Source organism: Micropterus salmoides, unplaced genomic scaffold (genome assembly GCF_014851395.1).
Source record: "Micropterus salmoides isolate LMB-PRFRI ecotype aquatic unplaced genomic scaffold, ASM1485139v1 Ms_hic_scaffold_14, whole genome shotgun sequence".
NCBI lineage: Eukaryota > Metazoa > Chordata > Actinopteri > Centrarchiformes > Centrarchidae > Micropterus > Micropterus salmoides.
This window is the reverse complement of record NW_024040485.1, coordinates 3,394,366-3,416,008: the sequence shown is the minus strand read 5'-3', so window position 1 is coordinate 3,416,008 and position 21,643 is coordinate 3,394,366. Positions and strand designations below refer to the sequence as shown.

General features: G+C 41.3%; 1 protein-coding gene across 3 annotated transcripts in view; it reads right to left on the bottom strand.

The window, feature by feature from the left end:
* Window positions 1-21,376, bottom strand: part of LOC119901662 (solute carrier organic anion transporter family member 5A1-like) — a 37,920-nt gene extending 16,544 nt beyond the window's left edge. Inside the window, exons 1-5 of one of the 3 annotated variants that reach the window (XM_038717234.1) lie at window positions 21,241-21,376; window positions 18,685-20,073; window positions 4,298-4,430; window positions 2,924-3,141; window positions 2,315-2,479 (exon numbers count right to left, since the gene is read on the bottom strand). In XM_038717234.1, the coding sequence (XP_038573162.1) occupies window positions 2,315-2,479; window positions 2,924-3,141; window positions 4,298-4,430; window positions 18,685-19,639 (1,471 nt within the window). In that variant the 5' untranslated portion in view covers window positions 19,640-20,073; window positions 21,241-21,376. Of the gene's footprint in view, window positions 1-2,314; window positions 2,480-2,923; window positions 3,142-4,297; window positions 4,431-18,684; window positions 20,408-20,981; window positions 21,129-21,240 lie in introns of those variants that run through there. The other 2 variants (XM_038717236.1, XM_038717233.1) reach the window with 2 other exon arrangements.
* Window positions 21,377-21,643: the final 267 nt, after the last annotated feature.

The window sequence follows — 21,643 nt, the reverse complement described above, 5'->3', positions numbered from 1 at the left end:
GGCAGTCAAAACTTTATATTTTTGACATGACCTTCACAGTCAGATTTTGTGTTAGAGAAGGCATCAGTTTCTCTAAAGGAAAGTTACCTCATTCTCATAAAAATTCTTCAACTGAGGGTTAGCCAGTTTAAAATGCACAATTGTGTCACGATAGTGAAATAATGCAGATATTTATTATTATAAATAATATTATATATTATTATATATATAACACATCCATCAAACTGATAGAGAAAAGGGACCACATAAATGTCCAAATGTGGAAATACTTATCAACATCTACAGCATACCAAAATAGCCACCATCACTGAAAGAGAACAACATTCTTCTCAGTTTCACAACTTATCATCCACAGCAGTGGGGCGGCTCCGAGTGGCTTTCTATCTTTCAGAAACACTCCTCTCAGACTGAGGATTTCTACACTACGGTTGGTCATTTAACTACTTAGATGAACTGGTCTATAGAATAATCACTGCGTCAACAAACAAGTGAGTTTTTCTTTAATAAGACTCTGTGAGGCAGTAATACTCCCCTGGTGCCTCACCCCTGAAACAGCCAGCTCATCACATAGCCTTTATACTAAGATGATGTCTTAAGATGTCTTAACATAACAAATGAATATTTTCATGGTATAGAAGTTTATAATGTAAAGATTATTATTGTCCATGTTTGTAGTTTGAGGTGTCCAGTCTTTTTAAAAAGAGGTCTACAGCTAATAGTTCTTTGGTACAGGGGACTTGCTGCGGTAGATAAAAACTGAGGAGAAATCTGTAGCTGACTCACCACATTGTATTTAGTTCTGTTAATAAAATCATATGTGGTGTCCAAAGAAAGCCATTTTGTAACTTTGATCAAAAGGGCCTATCCTCTGTATGGTGGCTATTTCAGCACATTTCAGTTTGTCAGGCTTCAGCTGCCGCCCCGACAATTTCTGCAACTTTCTGAAACCAAAAGATCTGACACGCACACCCAATTCACGGTGTGACTGGCCAGGCATTCTTTACACAACTAGTTGTGGCATCTTCCGTGTGAACAACAGAGTGTAACACCATGAATGTCTTCCAGGAGAGATGCTGTTATCCCCATATTTAAACAATCTCGTGTGTCCCCCCTCTCTACAACAGCCAGGTCTTCCCTCTGCCTTCCAGTGTGGCTGTTTGGAACAGATAGAAACACTTAAGACTCTAAACAAGGTCATATAACACGTTGTATGCACTAGAGACCGATATGAGCTAATTGCAGATATATCAGTATCGGTGTTTATAACAGCCGATAAATGACAATAAAAAATTAAAAAAAAGAGAGACAGAAGACAGATCCCTAAATCGTGTTACGAGTGTTGTCTTTGCATTGTCTAACACACGTGTTGGCAACACGGGTGTTTCGAACAAATCCGCCTCAAAACACAGCAATCTGCATCAAGCATTATTATCAAATATTACAATCGGTATTGGCCTTAAAAATCCCATATCAGTCGGGCTTTAGTATGAACTACTTCTTTTAGAGAATAACCCGACCCTTAGCTCTACATTGTCACATGTGGCACGTGTTAACATTCACATTCGGCTTAAAGAAAACCTGATGTCACCATACCAACAATAGCATGTTAATGTGCTAACTGTAGTCAGGTTATCAACAAGTGGATGTCGTTTTTAGCATTTTATAATATTAGCATGCAAACATCAGTTGTCGTAAAGCTCACAATTACCAAATTAAAATATTTTAAATGTACATTTTTGCATGCGAGTATGCAATTTATTAGCCTATATGCCTGTTTAAACATCCATGCTTCAGTATGTGATTGAGAGAGTATGTAAAGAGTGTTTCTGCTTGTCCGTGTGTTTCTAAATATGTGTGTGTGATGCACTTAGTGCTCCAGCTCTGTGTCCCAGGTGCCCCCTTCATTTGAAGACCAGCAGTTTCTTTATTATTAATGTGTGCTGGCTTGCAGCTCTGGGCCGACAGCCTCTCCTGCTTCAGCAGGGCAGCACTAAACTGACATAAATGAAAGTCCTGGGTGTTGTATGAATATTCTGGTCTGTCTGCATCCTGTTAGTGCTGAGAGACATTAAAGAGGAGTTAGAGGCAGTGAGCAGTGTAATGCTTAAATTCCTCCCAAATTTGAGAGTTTTATGAGAAATAAATCCCATTTTTGAATCAGCTCTAAAGAGGGCAGTAAGTGTGGGAATGACAAGGAGACAACCAGACAACAGTTTTTCAGACAAAGATTTCAGAGTGGATCAGAAATTGGATCAAGTGATCAGGTAATGTGCTTTTACTGCTTTAGTAGAATGTGGAGTGTACTTCAGCTCACCTGTGTAGATGCTGGCGCTGGAGGCTGGGATTCCAAACTGAGACTCAATGAACTTGGGGATGAAGGTGATGAAAGCGGTGACTATGGCGCTTTCAGCCGTGTAGGACAGGCTGACGAACAAGAAGGTCACGTTGCTGAGGATCCTCACTGCTGCTTTGGGCAGGTCTGAAAGAGAAGAAGAAGAAGGGCAGCCAAGGAGAAAGGTTTTATTTTATTTTTTGTTTGTTGTAAAGAAGTTTTCTGCTCCCAACAGTCCTCACAAGATCGCAAAAGTATTGTGTGGGGATTTCTCCTGAGATACAGACCACCTGCTTAGAGCACTAGCAGGTGTAGAGGTGTGACTTTGCTCACGAGGCAAAACATGATCTTGGGTTCACGAGAATGAGACAAGACGATATTTTAACAGAGAAACCTTCAATGATGTATATTACTTTTATCAAATGCATTCTGGATCGCGCTGAAGTTGAAAGATAGATATTGACCTGCAAGACTCATATTTTAGACTCTTATATTAAAAAGGCCCAAAACTCTAGGAGACTCTTCATTTAGAGGGGACATCCTCAGTGACATCAGCAGCCCTCGCCGACATGTCGCAGTATTTTCTGGTACCTCTGAAGTCTTTTCCAAAGCCCATGGATGAGGTGACCGTCTGACTCTTGTTGTTGCTCTTCTCCTTGAGGACGTCGTCGTCACTGGACAGGTCGTCCAGGCTCAGCTTTTTCCTCCTCTTCTTCTTCTTGTGTCGGGGTGGCAGCTTCTTGGGGAAGGTGAACATGGGGAAGATGACCAGCAGCATGGCCACGGCACACAGCAGGAACCCGCTCCACCTAGACAGACAAGGGAGGATTTGAATAAAATATTTTTTAAAAAAATACAGGAAAACACTGTTTATCAAAGTGCCATGAGGAGGTGAATTTAAGCGAGTCAGTTATGAATGAGACACTTAACTCTGTGCTACATGCTATCAAAGACTGTCAGTCTGGACAGTCTCTGTGCCTCATTATTGTGCACATGAATAAATAAACTGTAGTCAGGCTTGTGCAAAATCACTGGTACACTCATCCCCTTCCTGCTATCTTCACCTATAATTCATGTAGGAAGCCCATGGCTGTCAGCTAGTGAGTCACTGGTTATGCTGTCAGTTAAAGGATGGCATCACTGAGAGCTGTAAATAGATGACTAACCGCATCTCATACATGCCAACAGATTTACAGATGGAGATATGTACAAGAAACAGGAAAAACATCTTTATGTATTGAAAGTGGCGCTGCATTTTGGCCGATTTTTGATTTGTTAAGCTTCCTGCCCACAGTATAATCTCAAATGTAATCAATTGCCTTTATTGGTTCCAGTTTTCGCATTACTTATTTTTTGGGACAGTATTATATGATGCTTTCAGACGTCTGCCACCAAGACATTACAAGCTGAGTAATGGAAAAATAGTCAATTTAACTAATTGGGGCTTGGTATCCTACCTCAGTGCTGTCCCTACTACCGAGCACTGAAAAGTGTTGAGCACTGAAAGGCAACATCATATGACAGATTATCAGGCTTGTTTAGTGCAAATTAGATTAATTTCACAAAGGATCATTTTGTTTTTATCAACAAATCCCTTGAATAGACTGACTCTGTAGCACCAACACTATTGCTTCTAATGATGTTTAATTTTTTTTTTTTTACGGCTCCGTAATTTCCCTTAAATAGCTGGTCACTGTAGATTTTAACAAACATTATTCCAATGAGAGGAAATGGTGCATTTGTTGGGGACCACATTCAGAGGTGGATTAATCTACATTTGGTCAATTGTGCGATTGAGTCAAAATAAACGTCTGTTCATGGTAATGAAGGAACAGTGTGGCTCATTGACTTGTTTTCAATAGTAATAAAATAATGAACAATAACACTAGACTTATCCTTTGAATTACAAGATGTCTATAATATCCGAACTAAGGTACTGAACCATAGCAGCCAGGTTGTTCTCACCAGTTGCCAATGAAGCGGGGGTCGCTTTGATCAATGTTGACAACAGTCTTGGGGTCCACGTAAAAGCCGATGAGGACTCCCCCCAGTAGGTAACCAGCTGCTGGACCCAGTGCTCCCATCACATACATAATGGCTGAGGAGAAGAAATGAGATAAGAATATGTTACAGCTACAGTCATCAATTTTCAGCCACTGAGCAACATAAACCATTAAAACAAACTGAGAGACAAAAAGTCACCACATTTTGCTGTCTTTTAAAGTTGCATCACATAAAACAATTGCTTTCTTCCAAATCCAGCAGACACAGAGCAACATTATCATCCCACCTGAGTTGTGTTTCTATCCAGCTGAATGTATTCACTCTCCTATTAGCTCTGGTTATGCCTCCACAAACTCCTGAGAAACATATCTGGCTCTTTAACTGCTGGATGTTCCACTTTCTTCACCAGCTAGCCAAAGTTGTATGTGGCAGTGTGCTTCTATAGTGGCCATATGATTGAAAGGATGATCTGTCACAGGAGATTTATAATTGTGTCCTTATTTCAATGCATTTCTCCGTGCATTTGTTTGTTTTTCCAGTTCACACGTCAACCACCAAACTTCCTGTAAATAGTCTGAAAGTCCGAACCATTCAAAAAATGCTTTCACATCAGAAATGAACCTAACCATGGTTCCATTTGATCCGGACCGAGACTACCGCTTTTCGTCGGACCAAATTTCATCTGTTTGGACTGTGTTCTGGGGGAGGTTTCACGCCTGCAATTTTGGTTCAGACCAAACTGAAAAGTCTGAAAGTCTGGACCAAACGAGGTAGGTGTGAAAGCCCTCTTAGACTGATTTTTCCTGACATTTTATTCAGTACTTCTTGTATTGCCCTTTTCCCTCCACAGACCTACAGTGGGGAGAACAAGTATTTGATACACTGCTGATTTTGCAGGTTTTCCTACTTACAAAGCATGTAGAGGTCTGTAATTTTTATCATAGGTACACTTCAACTGTGAGGCAGTATCCAAAACAAAAATCCAGAAAATCACATTGTCAATCACAAATTAAATAATTAATTTGCATTTTATTGCATGTCACGTATTTGATCACCTACCAACCAGTAAGAATTCCGGCTCTCACAGACCTGTTAGTTCTCCTTTAAGAAGCCCTCCTGTTCTCCACTCATTACCTGTATTAACAGCACCTGTTTGAACTCGTTACCTGTATAAGACACCTGTCCACACACTCAAACAGATTCCAACCTCTCCACAATGGCCAAGACCAGAGAGCTGTGTAAGGACATCAGGAATAAAATTTTAGACCTGCACAAGGCTGGGATGGGCTACAGGACAATAGGCATATGCATACACAGCAGGACCATTAGTAACACACTACGCCGTCATGGATTAAAATCCTGCAGCGCACGCAAGGCCCCCCTGCTCAAGCCAGCGCATGTCCAGGCCAGTCTGAAGTTTGCCAGTGACCATCTGGATGATCCAGAGGAGGAATGGGAGAAGGTCATGTGGTCTGATAAGAAAAAATAGAGCTTTATGGTCTAAACTTCACTCGCCGTGTTTGGAGGAAGAAGGACGAGTACAACCCCAAGAACACCATCCCAACTGTGAAGCATGGAGGTGGAAACATCATTCTTTGGGGATGCTTTGCTGCAAAGGGGACAGCATGACTGCACCATATTGAGGGGAGGATGGATGGAGCCATGTATTGCGAGATCTTGGCCAACAACCTCCTTCCCTCTGTAAGAGAATTGAAGATGGGTCGTGGCTGGGTCTTCCAGCATGACACCGACCCAAAACACACAGCCAGAGCAACTAAGGAGTGGCTCCGTAAGAAGCATCTTAAGGTCCTGGAGGGGCCTAGCCAGTCTCCAGACCTGAACCCAATCGACAATCTTTGGAGGGAGCTGAAAGTCCGTATTGCCCAGCGACAGCCCTGAAACCTGAAGGATCTGGAGATGGTCTGTATGGAGGAGTGGGCCAAAATCCCTGCTGCAGTGTGTGCAAACCTAGTAAAGAACTACAGGAAACTTATGATCTCTGTAATAGCAAACAAAGGTTTCTGTTCTAAATATTTTTTCTGATGTATCAAATACTTATGTCATGCAATAAAATGCAAATTAATTATTTAAAAATCATACATACAAATACATATGATTTTCTGGATTTTTGTTTGATTCCGTCTCTCACAGTTGAAGTGCACCTATGATAAAAATCACAGACCTCTACAAGCTTTGTAAGTAGGAAAACCTGCAAAATCAGCAGTGTATCAAATACTTGTTCTCCCCACTGTATAAGAAGTGATCAGGAAACCACAGGTAGTGGCAGGAGAAAGTTGCTAACCAGCTGCTGATCGAACAGTTTCATGTACACAACTGCTAAACATTTTAGGCCAGCAGTGTAATCCTGATCACTTCTTTGGACTTCTTTGAACAGGATTTTAGCAATAATTGTTTGAGAGGAACTACCACATGTCAACGTGTGTCAGAGTTATTCAATTATCTAAAACTCAATGCCTAACTTTAACCCTTATGCAACGCTTCAAATCAAACTAATCTAGCATTAAGATTTGGGTACAAAAGGCGGTGTGTGTGTGTGGGTCATGCGTGCAGATCATATGACCGTGTCATAAGGGGCCTGCTTGAGGTTGAGAATAAGATTTCTCCAATTAGAGGGAATTAACATCTTAAAAGTCTTTGGCTGGTGTTGAAAGCAAACACAAAAATCCGGTGGCGTGACTTAAAAACTCAAAGCTGAGCCAGGCACTGGACCAGACTGAACGTTATCTAACTGCTCTGGGAACTCACTGGGAGCGCTGGGTTCATGTCAGTAGTACTTTCAAAGACGTCTGATGTAGAATTTTTAATCACTGTAGCAGTACACTTTTCAAAATAAAATAACAGCCTGCTAGAAATGCGTCAACAGCAATGATGGCAATTATATGAACAACACACTACACTTCTTTGTACTGGTTTTGTCATACTTATAATAAAACTAAAGTGAGCGCAAGTCATCTGGTTGTTGCCGTGTCTGCAAAACAAAATATATAATGGGAATAGTTCTCTGTGGAGTGCTTCCTTACTGGAACACTCTTATACAGATAAGGTAGATTTTCCTTCAAAAAGTCTACGAAAAACAAAAACTAATACAATTTATTTGTTTAAATTATTGTTTGTTTTTGCTTTCTATGTGTAATTTTTATTGTTTACCTTTGCATTTCAGCAATCAGTTCACGTTTTCTGACGTTTGGTTTGTTACGCCTTCTTCTTTGAATTATAATGTCTGTTTTATCTTTATTTTTCATGAATTCTCAAAGACTAGCAATTACTTTGTGGACGGTGGTGGGAAAGCAACACAATTAATGACTGACAGTTTCATAAGAATGGTTTCCTATGCATATATCATAATGCACATTAAATAAAATAATCAAATTAATGTTCAAAATAATAAACTAGGGTCCACTGTTATGCATTATATGACAATCATTTATTTGAACAACACTGAATAAAACAAATTAAAATCCATTGATAACATGATTATCTATTTACTTGACAACTGTTTTTACGATTTATCACTTACTCTTTATTAAACGTCAATATTTCATCTGTACAACAGTCAAAACCACAAAAATATAAAATTTAACGATGGAATAAAACAAATCCACACATTCGGGAAGCTGGAGACAGAATGATGCCATTTTCACCTGTTGCAAAATGAATTACATACACCTATAGCAAATCCCCGTTGTATGAAAACTGATCTATATGTTTAACTCTCCTTACTGTAGACATTCCTCATTTTCAGCCGTTCCCCATCAAAACTTCGAGATATTCCAAAAAACGCCAACACCAGCATGAGCATCTTCACAGAAGGATGTTTTCTGGCCCTAGACTATTATATCAGCTAACTTGGAAAGCCAGATAAAGCATAGGAATGGGTTTTCCAAGGGGACCCAGTGGCAACGTGGATAATCCCTTATCTAGCAGGAGAAGAGGGAAAACCCTTGGCTGGCGGGCTGCCCGTATTACATAACGTGATGCAAACCATCAGCAGAGGGATAAAAGACGCCCAGACTGCTGAAGGTAAAGCAGACAACAGGGCACTGCGGAGATAATGATGAGCCAGACAGAACATGAGAACCCAAAAAGAACTAAAGAAAGACATGGAGATGGAGAGGGTAGACGGTTCAAGGAGAGAACAGCACAGAAGAAGATAATGAGATGTGATACCTTCTTGCTGTGAGGCGACAGTGCTAACCACTGCACCGACGCGCCACCGAATCTGAAAAACTGAAATCCATTTATCCTCAATTCAAACTTCAGAGAGAATGACTAGCAGACCAGCAGGTTTCTGTGTTGTGCAAATCAATAACAGATGAAAAAAATATGCTGTTTAATGACGAATGCGATTGTTTAAAATCATGATCTAGTTACTACAGTAACAATCTCTATAACCGTAAAAGTATATTAAATATTTTGGGGTTTTGGAATATTAATTGGACAAAACAAGCTATCTGAATATGTCACCTTATGCTGCAGGAAATTGTGATTGGCACTTCACTGATTAATTGAGAAAATAATTGCCTGATTAATCAATAAAGAAAATAATTTTTAAGTTGATGCTCTAATCACGTGTGAGAAAAAAAGTCCCTGCTTACTAGTGTCAAATTAGCTTTACTGGCATGAATGTAGAGCAACAATATTGCCAAAGCTATATATACAGTACATTAAGGACAATTAATTTCATACATTTCATTAGATAAGAAAATAAAATAGCACAAGTTGTGTTTGTGTGTGTTAATACAAAATAAAATAATAATAATACAAAAATATAGAAAATATAAAAATTCCATAAAATATTTTTAAAAAAGTAAATAAATATAACAGTAAGCGCATGTGTGTAATAATTTAAAAAGTGTCTCTCTGGTCTGTTCTGACTGATCACCTTTGCATGTCGTGCAGGTGAATTAAAACCACAAGATAATATCGGTCAACTTTTAACATGTAGTCTGATGTGTCTCATGGCCGAGTTATAATAGAACAATAATGACATAGGGAGCATTTCAGAAGGTAATCCCTGCATAACTGTCATCCAGTGCTGAAGTAACACAGTGTACCTTTTAATACACAATGTTGCCTGTTATACAACAGGTAGATTCAGCCAAGCAGTCTGAACTGGTCATATCTGGTTTGAAACACATTCTGAACAGAGCTGTGAGTCATGTTTCACTGGCGGCAACGGCAGCTCTTGCTGTGAGCAGGTAGCTAATTAGCAAAAATTTTATCCCGTTTTCTTCCTACCCATGCACACAACTGAGAGGCAACTCTCTATTATAGTAATGTGTTGGTAACTGCTGAATACACTGTCATAATAGCCTCAGCAGGGTTCATCACAGTGATTATGGGCACGCTACTGCTGCCAAGTTGTTGCATCGCCATCACACACATAATGCGTACAGAGAGCTCTCTTTCCTGTGTTACTGCTTCACTAACAAAAGTTGCATCTAGAGTCATTTGCCTCCCTACAACCAAGATTACACGGGTGTGGGCCAAGTGGGCCAGCAACACACAACATGGCCGTAAAAGACACTGATGGCGGCTGTAAATTAGTAGAAAAGCTGTGTGAGAGTCACGGCTGCCAAAAGACCGTTAATAAATGTAAAATGTAGTTTTGAAATTACTGTGTGTTCTACGTTTCCCAGAGCTTCGGAAAGATGTGAACCTCAATCAACAAGCAAAAGGCTTATAAGCTTTCAATCCATCAAACATAAATCAAAAACATAAATCAGGATCGGACTTGGCCAGTTTTATTTGAGGTTTTATCAGACAGTTGATGGATGGGTTTATGGGTTTATTTGTGACATACAGTTACAACACTGTAGCTGTATTTTCTGCCCGCATGACAGCAAAAGTAAAAGCCAGTAGAGGAGCCATGTGACGTAATGTTTGAGAGACAGACAGGCACAGCTGAGGCCAGACCAGGCCGGACCGTGGTGAGATGGACGAGGGGAGACACAATAAAGTTACGGGATGACGGCGTTGTCATGGCAACCTGCTGACACAGCACTGTCTCGCTACAATATCCCAACAGGCTGCCAGCATCGACATGAGACTCCCTGCCTCCATGAAATCTGGTGAAAAGTATTTTCCTGATCCTCAGCTGGTCTGCGTTTAACGAGCTGCGGACAGCAACTGCTGGACAACAAGACTGTCAATCCACAGCTCAACATTAACAAGTTCTAAATCATGTCAGTGATTACGTAGACTGGTCCAAGTGGTGACTGACCATCCGATAGAGATGACAAGAAATGAGGCGATACTATAAAGGTGGAGTTAAAACACTGCAGTCCAGTGATTGGTCAGAGAGAATCATCACTAGAATCGTCACTTGGCCGAAACAGGACACCCTGCACAATCCCGCTACAGCAGCCTGCAAAACCACAGCGTTCCTCTGTCTGGTTGCCAATGAAAGGATCCAGAGATAGTGTGTGTCTGTGTCGCGTTAAAGGTGAAGTCACGGCAGTTTCACTTGGCACTGCTATAACAAAACAAATTTCCCCTCAGGGAAAATAAAGGTATTTTATATCTTACAGCTATCGGCTAAGACTCTTTCCTACATTAAGGGAGTACTATCTGCAGTGGAAAATTAAATAGCCAGAGTAAAAAAACGGGGTCAAACCAAGCCATAGCATGCTGTGGAAATCTCTCACTGTCTCTGCAGGACTAAAAGTACTGAGATGAGTAAACAGCAACTAATACAAACCTCTGGTGAGGATCTTTTACTTCCTCTACAACACAACAACAAGAAACCAAACTTGATCTAGAGCTCCTTTCCCTGTACCCAATACCAGCAGTACCCCTAGAATACTCCAGCAGGATGCCAGCTTTGACCCTACTGTTGCTGTTTCAGTAACTGTGATTTTAACAGGAGCAATGCAGCAGTTGTGAGGAGATTCCAGCAGTTTAGGCTGCACGTATTTACTCAGGCTTGTAAAGAATTCAAATTGTTCTGAAGGACAACTGGAAGCCAAGCCACGTCAAGGCTTAAAAGTTACCAATATTGCACATGTTTCATGCTTGTTTTCAATTTGTGCATAAAACACTTGAGACCTGACAAAAAACTTTTTACTGAGGTGGAAAGGTTGGTAAAGTGAAGTAGGAAATTGCTATAAAAGCTGATTGTAAGAGATTTTTTTAAATACAGTTTCATATTGGTATACCTGCATCTGCTTCTACTTTATATAAAGTTGACCACTCAATTATACAGGACTCCACTACATACTAGACATACAAAAAAGCCGAAGTAAAGGGGTGTAGATAACCAGAATGTCCCAAGCAAAATGGCTAAATCCTTGAAATAAAACAACATAAAATAGCAACATCGATTAGATTGACACAGCTACACTGGTTGTTCACTTAGAGAATGACTCTTAAACCGACATATTTGATCTATCAACATGCAAACACTGATAAACATTAAGTTAACTGCTCCTGGCAACCACTAGCACAGCTGAAACAGCTGACATGAACATGACATCAGGCCGATAAAGCTTAGATAAAGTCTAGAGTGAGAGCAAGGTTGTCAAATACCTTGATTAATCTCTGAGAAAAAAGGAACACAATTTCCTCTGACATGGATTTACAGACCTGTTTTTATCAGTGGGACATGCAGACATATCTGAGTCCACTGCAAACCTTTTAGCAAAATTGAAATGTCAATGAAATCAACAATTCTTTTCCTCATTACTGTCATTGTTATAGTACCACACAAACAGCTCTGACAGTTATACCCAACATGGGGTTCCAACCTACACAAATACTCAAAACCACAGTTTGAGGTCACATGAAAAAGCATGCCAACCACAAACTGACGCTGATAAACCCAGTGAGGACCACATTGCGACTCTGAGCTGGCACATAAAAATTTCAAGTGGCTGCAGCATGGCCCGCTGCTGCGCATTGGCACCAAACAGAGCGTCTCTTATTGGGGTTACAAAGCAATACTGTGCTGAATTATTCTAAGGGATGTCTGTTACGCCGTTGGGCATGATCTCATATGCAGGCTAAAGCAAAACAGGGCCAAAATGCACCAGAATGTTTGTGCTGCAGCAGACAACAAGTGTGCTGCACCCATACTGGCACAAAACAGTGTGGTAACGGCATAAACTAGGCCTAAATTAGGACGTCATCTCATTTTGGTCGCACAAGCTCTTGTTACTCCACTTGCACCAAAACTTGCACTCTGGTCAATGAACTATGTACAGTAATTTATAGTCTATGACTTATTATATTCACACATCTTCGGTATATAATGTTTGTATATAACATTTGTTTTGTGAGTAGCATAACAAGAATAACTTTGTTTTGTAACTTGTTATACAACCCTGTGTTGTAAAAGGATAAATAAATCTACCGTGTACATTCACGGTTTCCAAATGACTTCACTACAGTTTCTTATCGGTTGACATACTGTATACACTGATACAATGAGAAAATATCTTATCAGTCAGTAGAAACAGCAGTAGTAGCACTTTTATCAGTAGTGTTATCAGCATAATAAGTACTACTCTACTGCCAGTGATTCTACTACTTTATCAATTCATTTCCTCAACTGCTCTTTTCTGTCTTATTATAATACTTTTACTGCATTGAAACTGTATTTCTAATGTATTCATTTTCCTGTTTGTACTATATATATATATATATTTTATCTTCTGTGACAACTGTTTAGGAAAGGCCATATCCAGTCCCTGTGCACAAAGCCAGCTCCATAAAGAAATGCTTTTCCCAGTTTGGTGTCGAAGAACTTGACTGGCCTGCACAGAACCCTGACCTTGACCCAATCCAACACCGTTGGGATGAACTGGTCTTATTGCTGAATGGGAGCAAATCCCTGCCACTAGGTTCAAACATACTGTGGTGGTAACCATGAAACCAAAAGAGTGGAGGCTGTTGAATGAGAGCACATTAATGCCCATGTGTTCAACTATCACATATGGTGGTCAGGTGTCCACATACCTTTGGCCATGTTTCTTTATCAGAGGTACCAATAGTAACCACAACATCAAGTAGCTTCAAAGCTCATGTCTTGTGTTAATATGGGCTCGTCTCCAGTTGGATTCCGCCTTTTAATAATAAATAACTAGGAATAAACCTGCTGTTCTTATTTCGAGGTGGGGCAGGGCCCAAACAGAATATGTTGCATTGGGCTTCTGCTAGGCTGGTCCTGTTCCCAGTGGGCATGGCCATCTGACTTAAGATTCACCAGAAAAGTTTAAATCTTCCCTGTTGGCATTTTATCTCCATTAGCAACTGAGCTAAACCAGAAGACACCTTTGATCTGATAAGGGATTATCCGACAAATGGTACAGATTGGGAATGGGCCTGTGCCAGGAAATCCCCCCTCTGCTTTTGTAAGCACTTGATCAATCTTTGTTGTAAAAGTGTCTGCAGAGGTAAAGCAGTGGGCTAAATGAATACAGCAGTGGTCTATCTAGATGGCATTCCTGCTGACTCCACAATACAGCTGCAGATTTACTTTAAGACACCATCCGTCTCCGCTCATCTCATGTTCTGCCTTTAACATAATAACCTAAGTAGGCTAAGTAGCATAAGAGGCCTAGCTTTGTACAGTCAGCCCTTTGTGCACAGTTCATGGTTAATATCAAACACACTATAGATCTCAACTCAGGCAAAAGACAGGAAGAGCATCAAATCTGAAAACAAATGCTCCTGAAGGGTATTTCACAAACAAATTGCAAGCAAAAACACAAGACTGTTTTTATGCATCCTCTAAAAAAGGTAAGTTAACTGACAAAACACAAATTACACAAAAAAAGTTTCCACGCAAATGTAACCGAATTTTCAGGAAATTTGCATTTCCTTCCACCAGTGCTGTACAAGACTAACAGCTGGTGGCACTAATTCTCCAGCCATGTGCTATTAAACCACTGCAGAAGAAGATGCAACGAGATCACGAAATTAAGAGCACCAGTCGACCATCAAAACGTGTGGAAATTTTGATGTAAATATTCCACTTATGTTTATTTCATGTATTAATTTGAGAACCGTTACAGTCTCCTCACCGATCCACACACATCTGATGTTTCCTTCTGCCGCCATGTTTTGTCTCTTCAGTGACGGCTGACGTGACATGCTTCATGTATTTCATGATTTATTTGCCAAGTCTGTTTCTAATGCACTTAGTCGCATTTTGTTTTTAAATCAACAGACCAACTTTTCCACCTCAGCCATGTATAAAACCTTTCTCAAACAAATAGCCGCTTTCTTTGGAAAATAATGGCCAGTGCAGCTAAGCTGCTGCACAACATTTACCAGCATCAAACTGGCAGGACTTTACTGGTTTGTGTTTTTCAGGTTACTGGACTGCACTGCGATGAAAACGGATGGTGTCCTCGTTCCAGTGACTGGCAAAGCGGTCAGCTGCCAGTAAACCAACCAAACACATCAACACGTTTCTGCAGCCAAACAGTAGGACATGAGTAGGTCACAGGCAGCTCTACAGTACAAGATACAGAAGATACTCAGGGTGACAGGATCACGTTGGCATAATTGTTTCTGCATATTCAAAGGCGCATTGTTCTCTCCCCAAACATTCTTAAACATTTATTTAAATATTTAATCTTAATATATTTAAGGTTCATTTTAAAAGGGTACTTCAGTGATTTAATTTTGCACTTCCATAGAGAGAAACAAAAAATGTGGGTTTTTTTTGATAAGCTCTAAATTCATCATTATCACTTATAATAATCCTTATTTCTGACACTTCGGACAGTTTTCCTCATGATTATTATAAGAACTAACTGAAGTTGTTAAAATCACTTTTGACACTCATTTTCCAGAGCACTGCTGGTAACTCTGTAGTACCGACTGGCTGCTCCACTGATCCGTTGCCAAATATTCAACAGCGTTTGGCAGGTGACAGGGAGCCATTGCACCACTCTGGTTACTTTATTTCTATAAATTTCATTTTCCAACACTATTGCAGACCTTTTCTTCCTTGTGTTTTGACATGGGTGAAATGTTTAGGTGTCCAAATACTTTAGGCCATACAGTCCACTGTATATGGGAATTTACTGTTGTTGTTTTTTTGGCCTTGACATTAGGACCAACAGGCTGACGCATTTTGCAAATGGCAGCCAAGAGTGGCACATTTATAAAAACTCTCTTAACACCAACCAGCTGCTCCAGTGATCACGTCCTCTCTTTTTGCTACTCTGGTTGTCTGGTTGCAAAACCTTTCACCCCCCCACCCCACCCCCAAACAACAGGAATGTACCACCAATGTAACATCTTCCCTCAGCTTCCCCTACTCTTTCATAACCCAGCTCTCATTTGTTGGTTTCATTTGGCTTTCCCTTGTTTGAGACCACTGGAGCGAGAACTTCTAGGGAAGCATTTGAAGGGGAAAGGAAGAGGGGGAGCAGTTCGAAGGTCGATTTGGCCGCAGAACTATCAGGAGGAAGTGTCTTGACATGTAGGCGGCAAATACGGGGTCCACAGAAACTCAGGTTCAAGGCAGCCTTGATGCTAATGTGCCTTTAAGTACTGGGGCCTACTCATTAACTTTAGGTACATAAGGTGACAAGATAAATGGTGTAGCTGTACATTTAATTTGTTTTTCAATTATAATTGAGATAAAACGATTCTGCTCTAGTCCAAGATGACGGGGGTTTATAACTGCTGGAAGTTGCTAGTCACCATTATTAGCTTAAGCCGCCGGTGGCCCATCTGCCCCAACCAGTTAACCTGAGGAAACACTGCACTGCTGTCATCCTCTTGTGCTCTAAGATGCTCATTAAAGTTAATGGTGTTGGATTACTATTTCTTGTTTCATAAGCTATTTTTGGGGGTACCGCATATCTAATAAAAAAAATGAAGCATTCATAATATAACATAATTCTAGCAGCCCTGGCTGGATGCTTATTGCAGTTGCATCACGCTGCCAAAGCTGCTGAACACACAGTGAACGAACTGAATGTGCAGTCCCACATTGTCTACAGCTGCTGAAAGAGCCTGACCAGTGTTTCTTTGGGCTGCACACAATAATGTTCTTCCAACTTTGTGGCAACAGTTTGTGTTTGTTCATTTGAACATGAAAATGGTACCGTAGGCACAAACCCAGCTCCTCAAAGAATTTTTTTCCACTGTTTGTTGTAGAAGAACTGGCCTGCACAGGGCCCTGACATTGACCTCATCCGACACCGTTGGGATGAACTGGAACGCCGACAGCGAGCCAGACCTGAGGCTGAATAGGAGCAAATCCCTGCAGCCAGGTTCGACATCTGGTGGAAAGCCTTTTCCAAAGCCTGGGGGCTGTTACAGCAGCAGATTAACGCTCATGGTTTTGGAATAACAAGCTCAACAATCACATATGGGTGCAATGTTCACGTGTCCACATGCGTTTGACCAAGTACCTATAGTCACAAATATCAGAATATTTGATTTTTTTTTGTGATTTGGGACAACACATTGATATTTCTGTTTCTATTTTATAATTTATTTTGCTGATGCTCAAAATGTCATATGTTAAATGTTATTCTAGAGTTTTAATATTTGATATTAAATTTAAAAATAGCTTGTACTTCAGTAAATATATTTCGCCAGTGTTTTAAACACCAATAGGGGTTTGAAAGGTGGCTCTGAAAAGTCTCTTGTATCTTTGTGGAGGAAGGTCCTCCTACTGTCACCGCCAAAAAATAGCATCAATAACATCAATTCAAACCAGAACTACGTAATCCACCTTTGCTTTCTCTATTTGCGTGTTCAGAATGTTCAAAACTAGAGCTTAAACAACTAGTCGATTATTCCATTAGTTGGTTGCTAGATTTGTCACATAAAAAGTCAACTTTATAATTTTTTGGCTTGTTGACTGGACAAAACAAGCAATATCAAAATATCACTCTCAGCTCTGGGAAACTGAATTTTTTTTTAACTATAATCAGCAGTTTAATTGATAATGAAAATAAACCTATTCTAAACACCTAATACTGCCCTTCTTTAGTGACAGAGGGTTAATCCAGATATTATTTTTTGTTTGCTTGTGAGATTTATGTTATGGGCAAAAATATCTTCCCAAAATGTCGGTATCTGATTGTGTTTTTACTCTCAAAAGTCAAAAAGTTGTGAGTCCGTATGATACAGCTGATCGCAGTGGACACCTGGCCTGTGACGCGTTGGAACTCAGACCTCTGAGCTGTAATGAACATGTTTGATATTTAGAACCGAGTTCGGACATGGTTAATGAAAAAAAACCTGTTCAGAGCCGTTGCAGATCTGTGGTCAGCCATTAATTGTGTAATGCTGAATAAATCATCGGTTAAAAATCATATGGTGTGCTTCTGCCTTGATTGTACAAACTCACCTGCTTGGTTGGTTGTCTTCATGCTGACACACTGAGGAAACTCTCCTTTCTTACATTTTATTGTATTGTTCAGGTTTCGCTGTGTGTTTAGGTTCTCGCCGCCCAAATAGCAGAACCATGGCTTAAACCTAAAATCACGTGAAATCACACATGACTGGTTAACTGCGCAGAGTAATACTGAGATGGTCAACTGTGACTCAATCCCGCTCTTTTTCTCAAGGAGAACACTTGAAGAAATATCTGAATACAAGCGTCATTCCAGATGTACCTTCTTTCTGAACATGAGGAACCATAATTGTCTGTTTTTACCAATCTGACCTTTGTATTTTGGGGTTGTTTGTGTCCTTGTTTCTGCTGAGCTGTAACACAGCTTCTTTGGAGGACAGAGTTATTTTCAGGTGCTGCATCATGCTGGATGTGAACATCAACCGATTCTAACAAGAGAACACGAATACAACAAAAGGCGCTGCTACCCAAACATCTGCCATTTTTCATTCAATTTACTCACTGCAGAACTAACATCACTGACTTATTCATATTTAAACTAGATAGTAGGGCTGCTCCCCAACAGTCCAATGAATCAAAAGAGTCTTAATCGACAAACTTTAACTTAGTCTGGTATCAGGCGACTGTTGTTACATGGACCTTTTCTCTTGTAACAGACGTCACTTACCGGCGCCTGCTGCTAACTCTAGCTGCCATTAGCTAGATAGCGGCCCTATTAGGTGACTCTACCTGGACCTGGAGCTTGGAGTACCAAGGGAGCACTGGCATATGTTTATACCACTAGCACAGGAGCTAGCCCTGGAACTCATGGCCAAAAAATATATAATTAAAATATTAAATTAATATCATAAATGTGCAACGGCCAGTCGACTAATGGCTTGAACTAATGACTGCTGGTTAACTAAAAAAAAATCTTTGGTTGAGGGCAGCCCTACTAGCTGGTAAAAACTGCTCAGTGACATCAGCTGCTCTGAGCACTTCCTGACACATAATCTCTTACCTAGATACAGCGAGGCGTTCTCCTTCTTGACGTTGTCGTCCAGGTAGGTGGGTCCCAGCGTGTAGATGGGAGTGGACCCCATGCCTACCAGGATCTGAGCGATAACGAACAGCGCCACGTACAGGTTGTGCTCGTTGCCCTCCTGGTCTCTGGGACAGGAAGTGATGTCGACGCGGTCCCTGCCACTGGCGTTGCTGTTCATGCAGAGGCCCTCGTTGCCAGAGGACGAGTTGACCTCCTGGATCTGGTAGGCCGGGGAGATGAAGTGAGGTAAGGAGAAGAGGGCGGCGCCCACTGCAATGAAAACCCCGCCCACCGCCAGCCAGCGAGGCCTCTGGCCACGGCCACCAAAGTAGCTAATAAAGACGACCACTAGGAGGCTCCCTATGTCGAAACAGCTGACGAGGAGGCCTGATTCAGAGCTCCTCAGGCTGTACCTCTTCTCTATGGTGGTGATGACGCTGCTGAGGTAGCCGGACACCATGAGCGACTGAATGAACGTCAGGTAGCTCATGCAGAACAGGAAACAGCGAGAGTCCTGTAAGATAACCCTCAGGAACTTCCTACTAGGCAGACGAATCTGAGCCAGCCTGGAAGCGAAAAACCCCGGGGGCTTCCTTCTCGCCATGTTTTTACTCCTACGGATCTCCGTGTTCTCCATGTATGAACTTGGCCTGTTCAGCGCAGACTTCCCCGGCTTGGGCAGGTAGTTGGTTCTTGTCGGGGACTCTGCCTGAAAGGACTCACTCTTGGCCTGGAGCTGGATAAATTCTGCACTCTCTTCTGCCGTTATGGACATCTGCACAGAACTAGCCAGTAAAGTTTCCTCTTGAGGCGCTTCTTCATTTAAAACAGGCAAACTTTTAGATTTGAAGTTTGGCTCCTCCGGCTCGCTGGAAAACTCGTCCTCCTTCTGAAGGGACTCGGACAGCTCTGCTTCTTCATGGCCTGCCATTATTTCCAGTCACACCCACCTTTCTTTAAGGGTTAGATGAATAAATTGGCCCAGATCCAAACCTAAAATTACAGTTCAGGGGCTGCTGCCTATTACATTTATTATTAATGGCAGTCTGGCACACAAAGAGGCCCAAAAAAAGCAACAATGTCAACCAGAGAGAGTGGACTCACAGCTTCAGTGTATCTGCAGCGCAGGCAAGGCAGCCTCTGGGTTTGTTTATCTTGTCATTCCCACTTGCCTTCTGCCACCATCAAATCCAGAGGTGGGGACCGCTCAGGCCTCTTCAGCTCTGCCGGCGGAGCTCCAGGGTCAGGGCTGCCTGCATACGCACAACATTTCCAGTCGATGGCTTCTCTTTGCAGGACGCTGCTGCTCCGCTGCTGGCAGGGATGAAATGAACTTGCAGAGCATGCGCCACATCCCTGACAACCCTGCCAATGAAGATCACACCGTTACAATGCCATTTCTTTCAGTACGTTGGATAATGGTGCCCCCCTTCTCCTCCTAACTCCTCCTCCCCAAGTCAAGGGCATCACCCCCTCGATGTTATCGCCGCACCAGCTGTCCTCCCAGCGCGCGAGAGAGCCTGTCATTTAGTGATTATATATTTGTATAAATCGCCGGATCTGTGTATTAAAAAATAAAAGATCTGCAAAGGAGAAAAGCCGTCGAGGAAACCGACAGTAAAACGAGACAAGTCCGAGGAGTCTGGTGACGGACTAACAACGCTGCTCAGAAACACCGCAGTGCTCAGCTGCTCGCAGTCCTGTTTTGAAAACAACTGTCAAGTTGCAGAGTTGACGCGACGGAAACTGAAACGGTGCACTTCAAAATAAAAGCGCAAAATTGGATCGCGCACTCCCACTTGTCTCGAAACGTAAATACAAAACCAGGCCATTGATAATTCACGTATGCTGCAAAGCCCTTTTCTTTTGTGCTATGTGTCAAGCCCATTAACCCTACATATACCTTCAAAGTGGCGGCGCCAGAAACCCTGCACAGAGGGGAATAATAACGTTACAAGAAAACAGAAATGCGCAGAAGTGTCGCCCGCTAATTATCTAGAAATTTTAATTTGTTTTCTTTGTAGCTTCATGTAACCTGCATATCTGATCAAATTATTACGAATTTACGAATCGGCACTGTTTGCTGATAAATTCGGCATCCGTAATATTCAGCAGTTAAGTTTACCATTCAATTAACTGCGCAGGACATGGCTCACACCAAACGACTGCCCACATTACTAGCTAACGATACTACATATAGCAAGCAAGGGAAAGGAATCAACGTTTGCTAATTATGAAACAGCAAATATTTAAACAACACGTGCAGAACTTACCAGCAGATATTGTGTTTTTGTCGTTTGAAGCATAGACTGTATATAAGAGCCTTACTCTTTCGAAAAAGTGACGTTTTTTTTAATGGAGTTCGGCATTTCGTGCCATAGCAAAACGTAGACAACCACGTTCATCGATTAAAGGTTTTACTTTGAAAAGTACAACAAGAAGTCGTTTTTTACGGCTGGGACATTAGCTAACCCGCAGAGGTAACATTCACCGATGGCTAGAACAACAATGGCGACACTGTGCTTCACTAACCTGGCACTGAAGGACGACGCAGCCCTTAAACCTTCATGTCCGAGTTCACCACACACTCTGACAGGGCAGGCGGTTTAAAGTCGACAAAATCGCGTTAATGTAAAAAATCCTCCTACAAAAAAATCTTCTCAGCTGCATCAATACCACAGGAATTAGCCAGGAAAGACCGGAAACACTTCAAAATAAAAGCATTACATGGGTCTTGAAGTAATCCTTTTTGATATACATGGAAGGTTTATTTGTCTGGCTCCTTTCAACAACATGGCAAATCAAAGTATAAATATAAAACAAACACAAGGCAATATAAAATCACACATTAATAGGCTATAGGTATAAAATAGAGGATAAAAAATAAGCTACATTGAACAAAATAGAATAACTAGAAGAGTAAAAAGTGACAGTG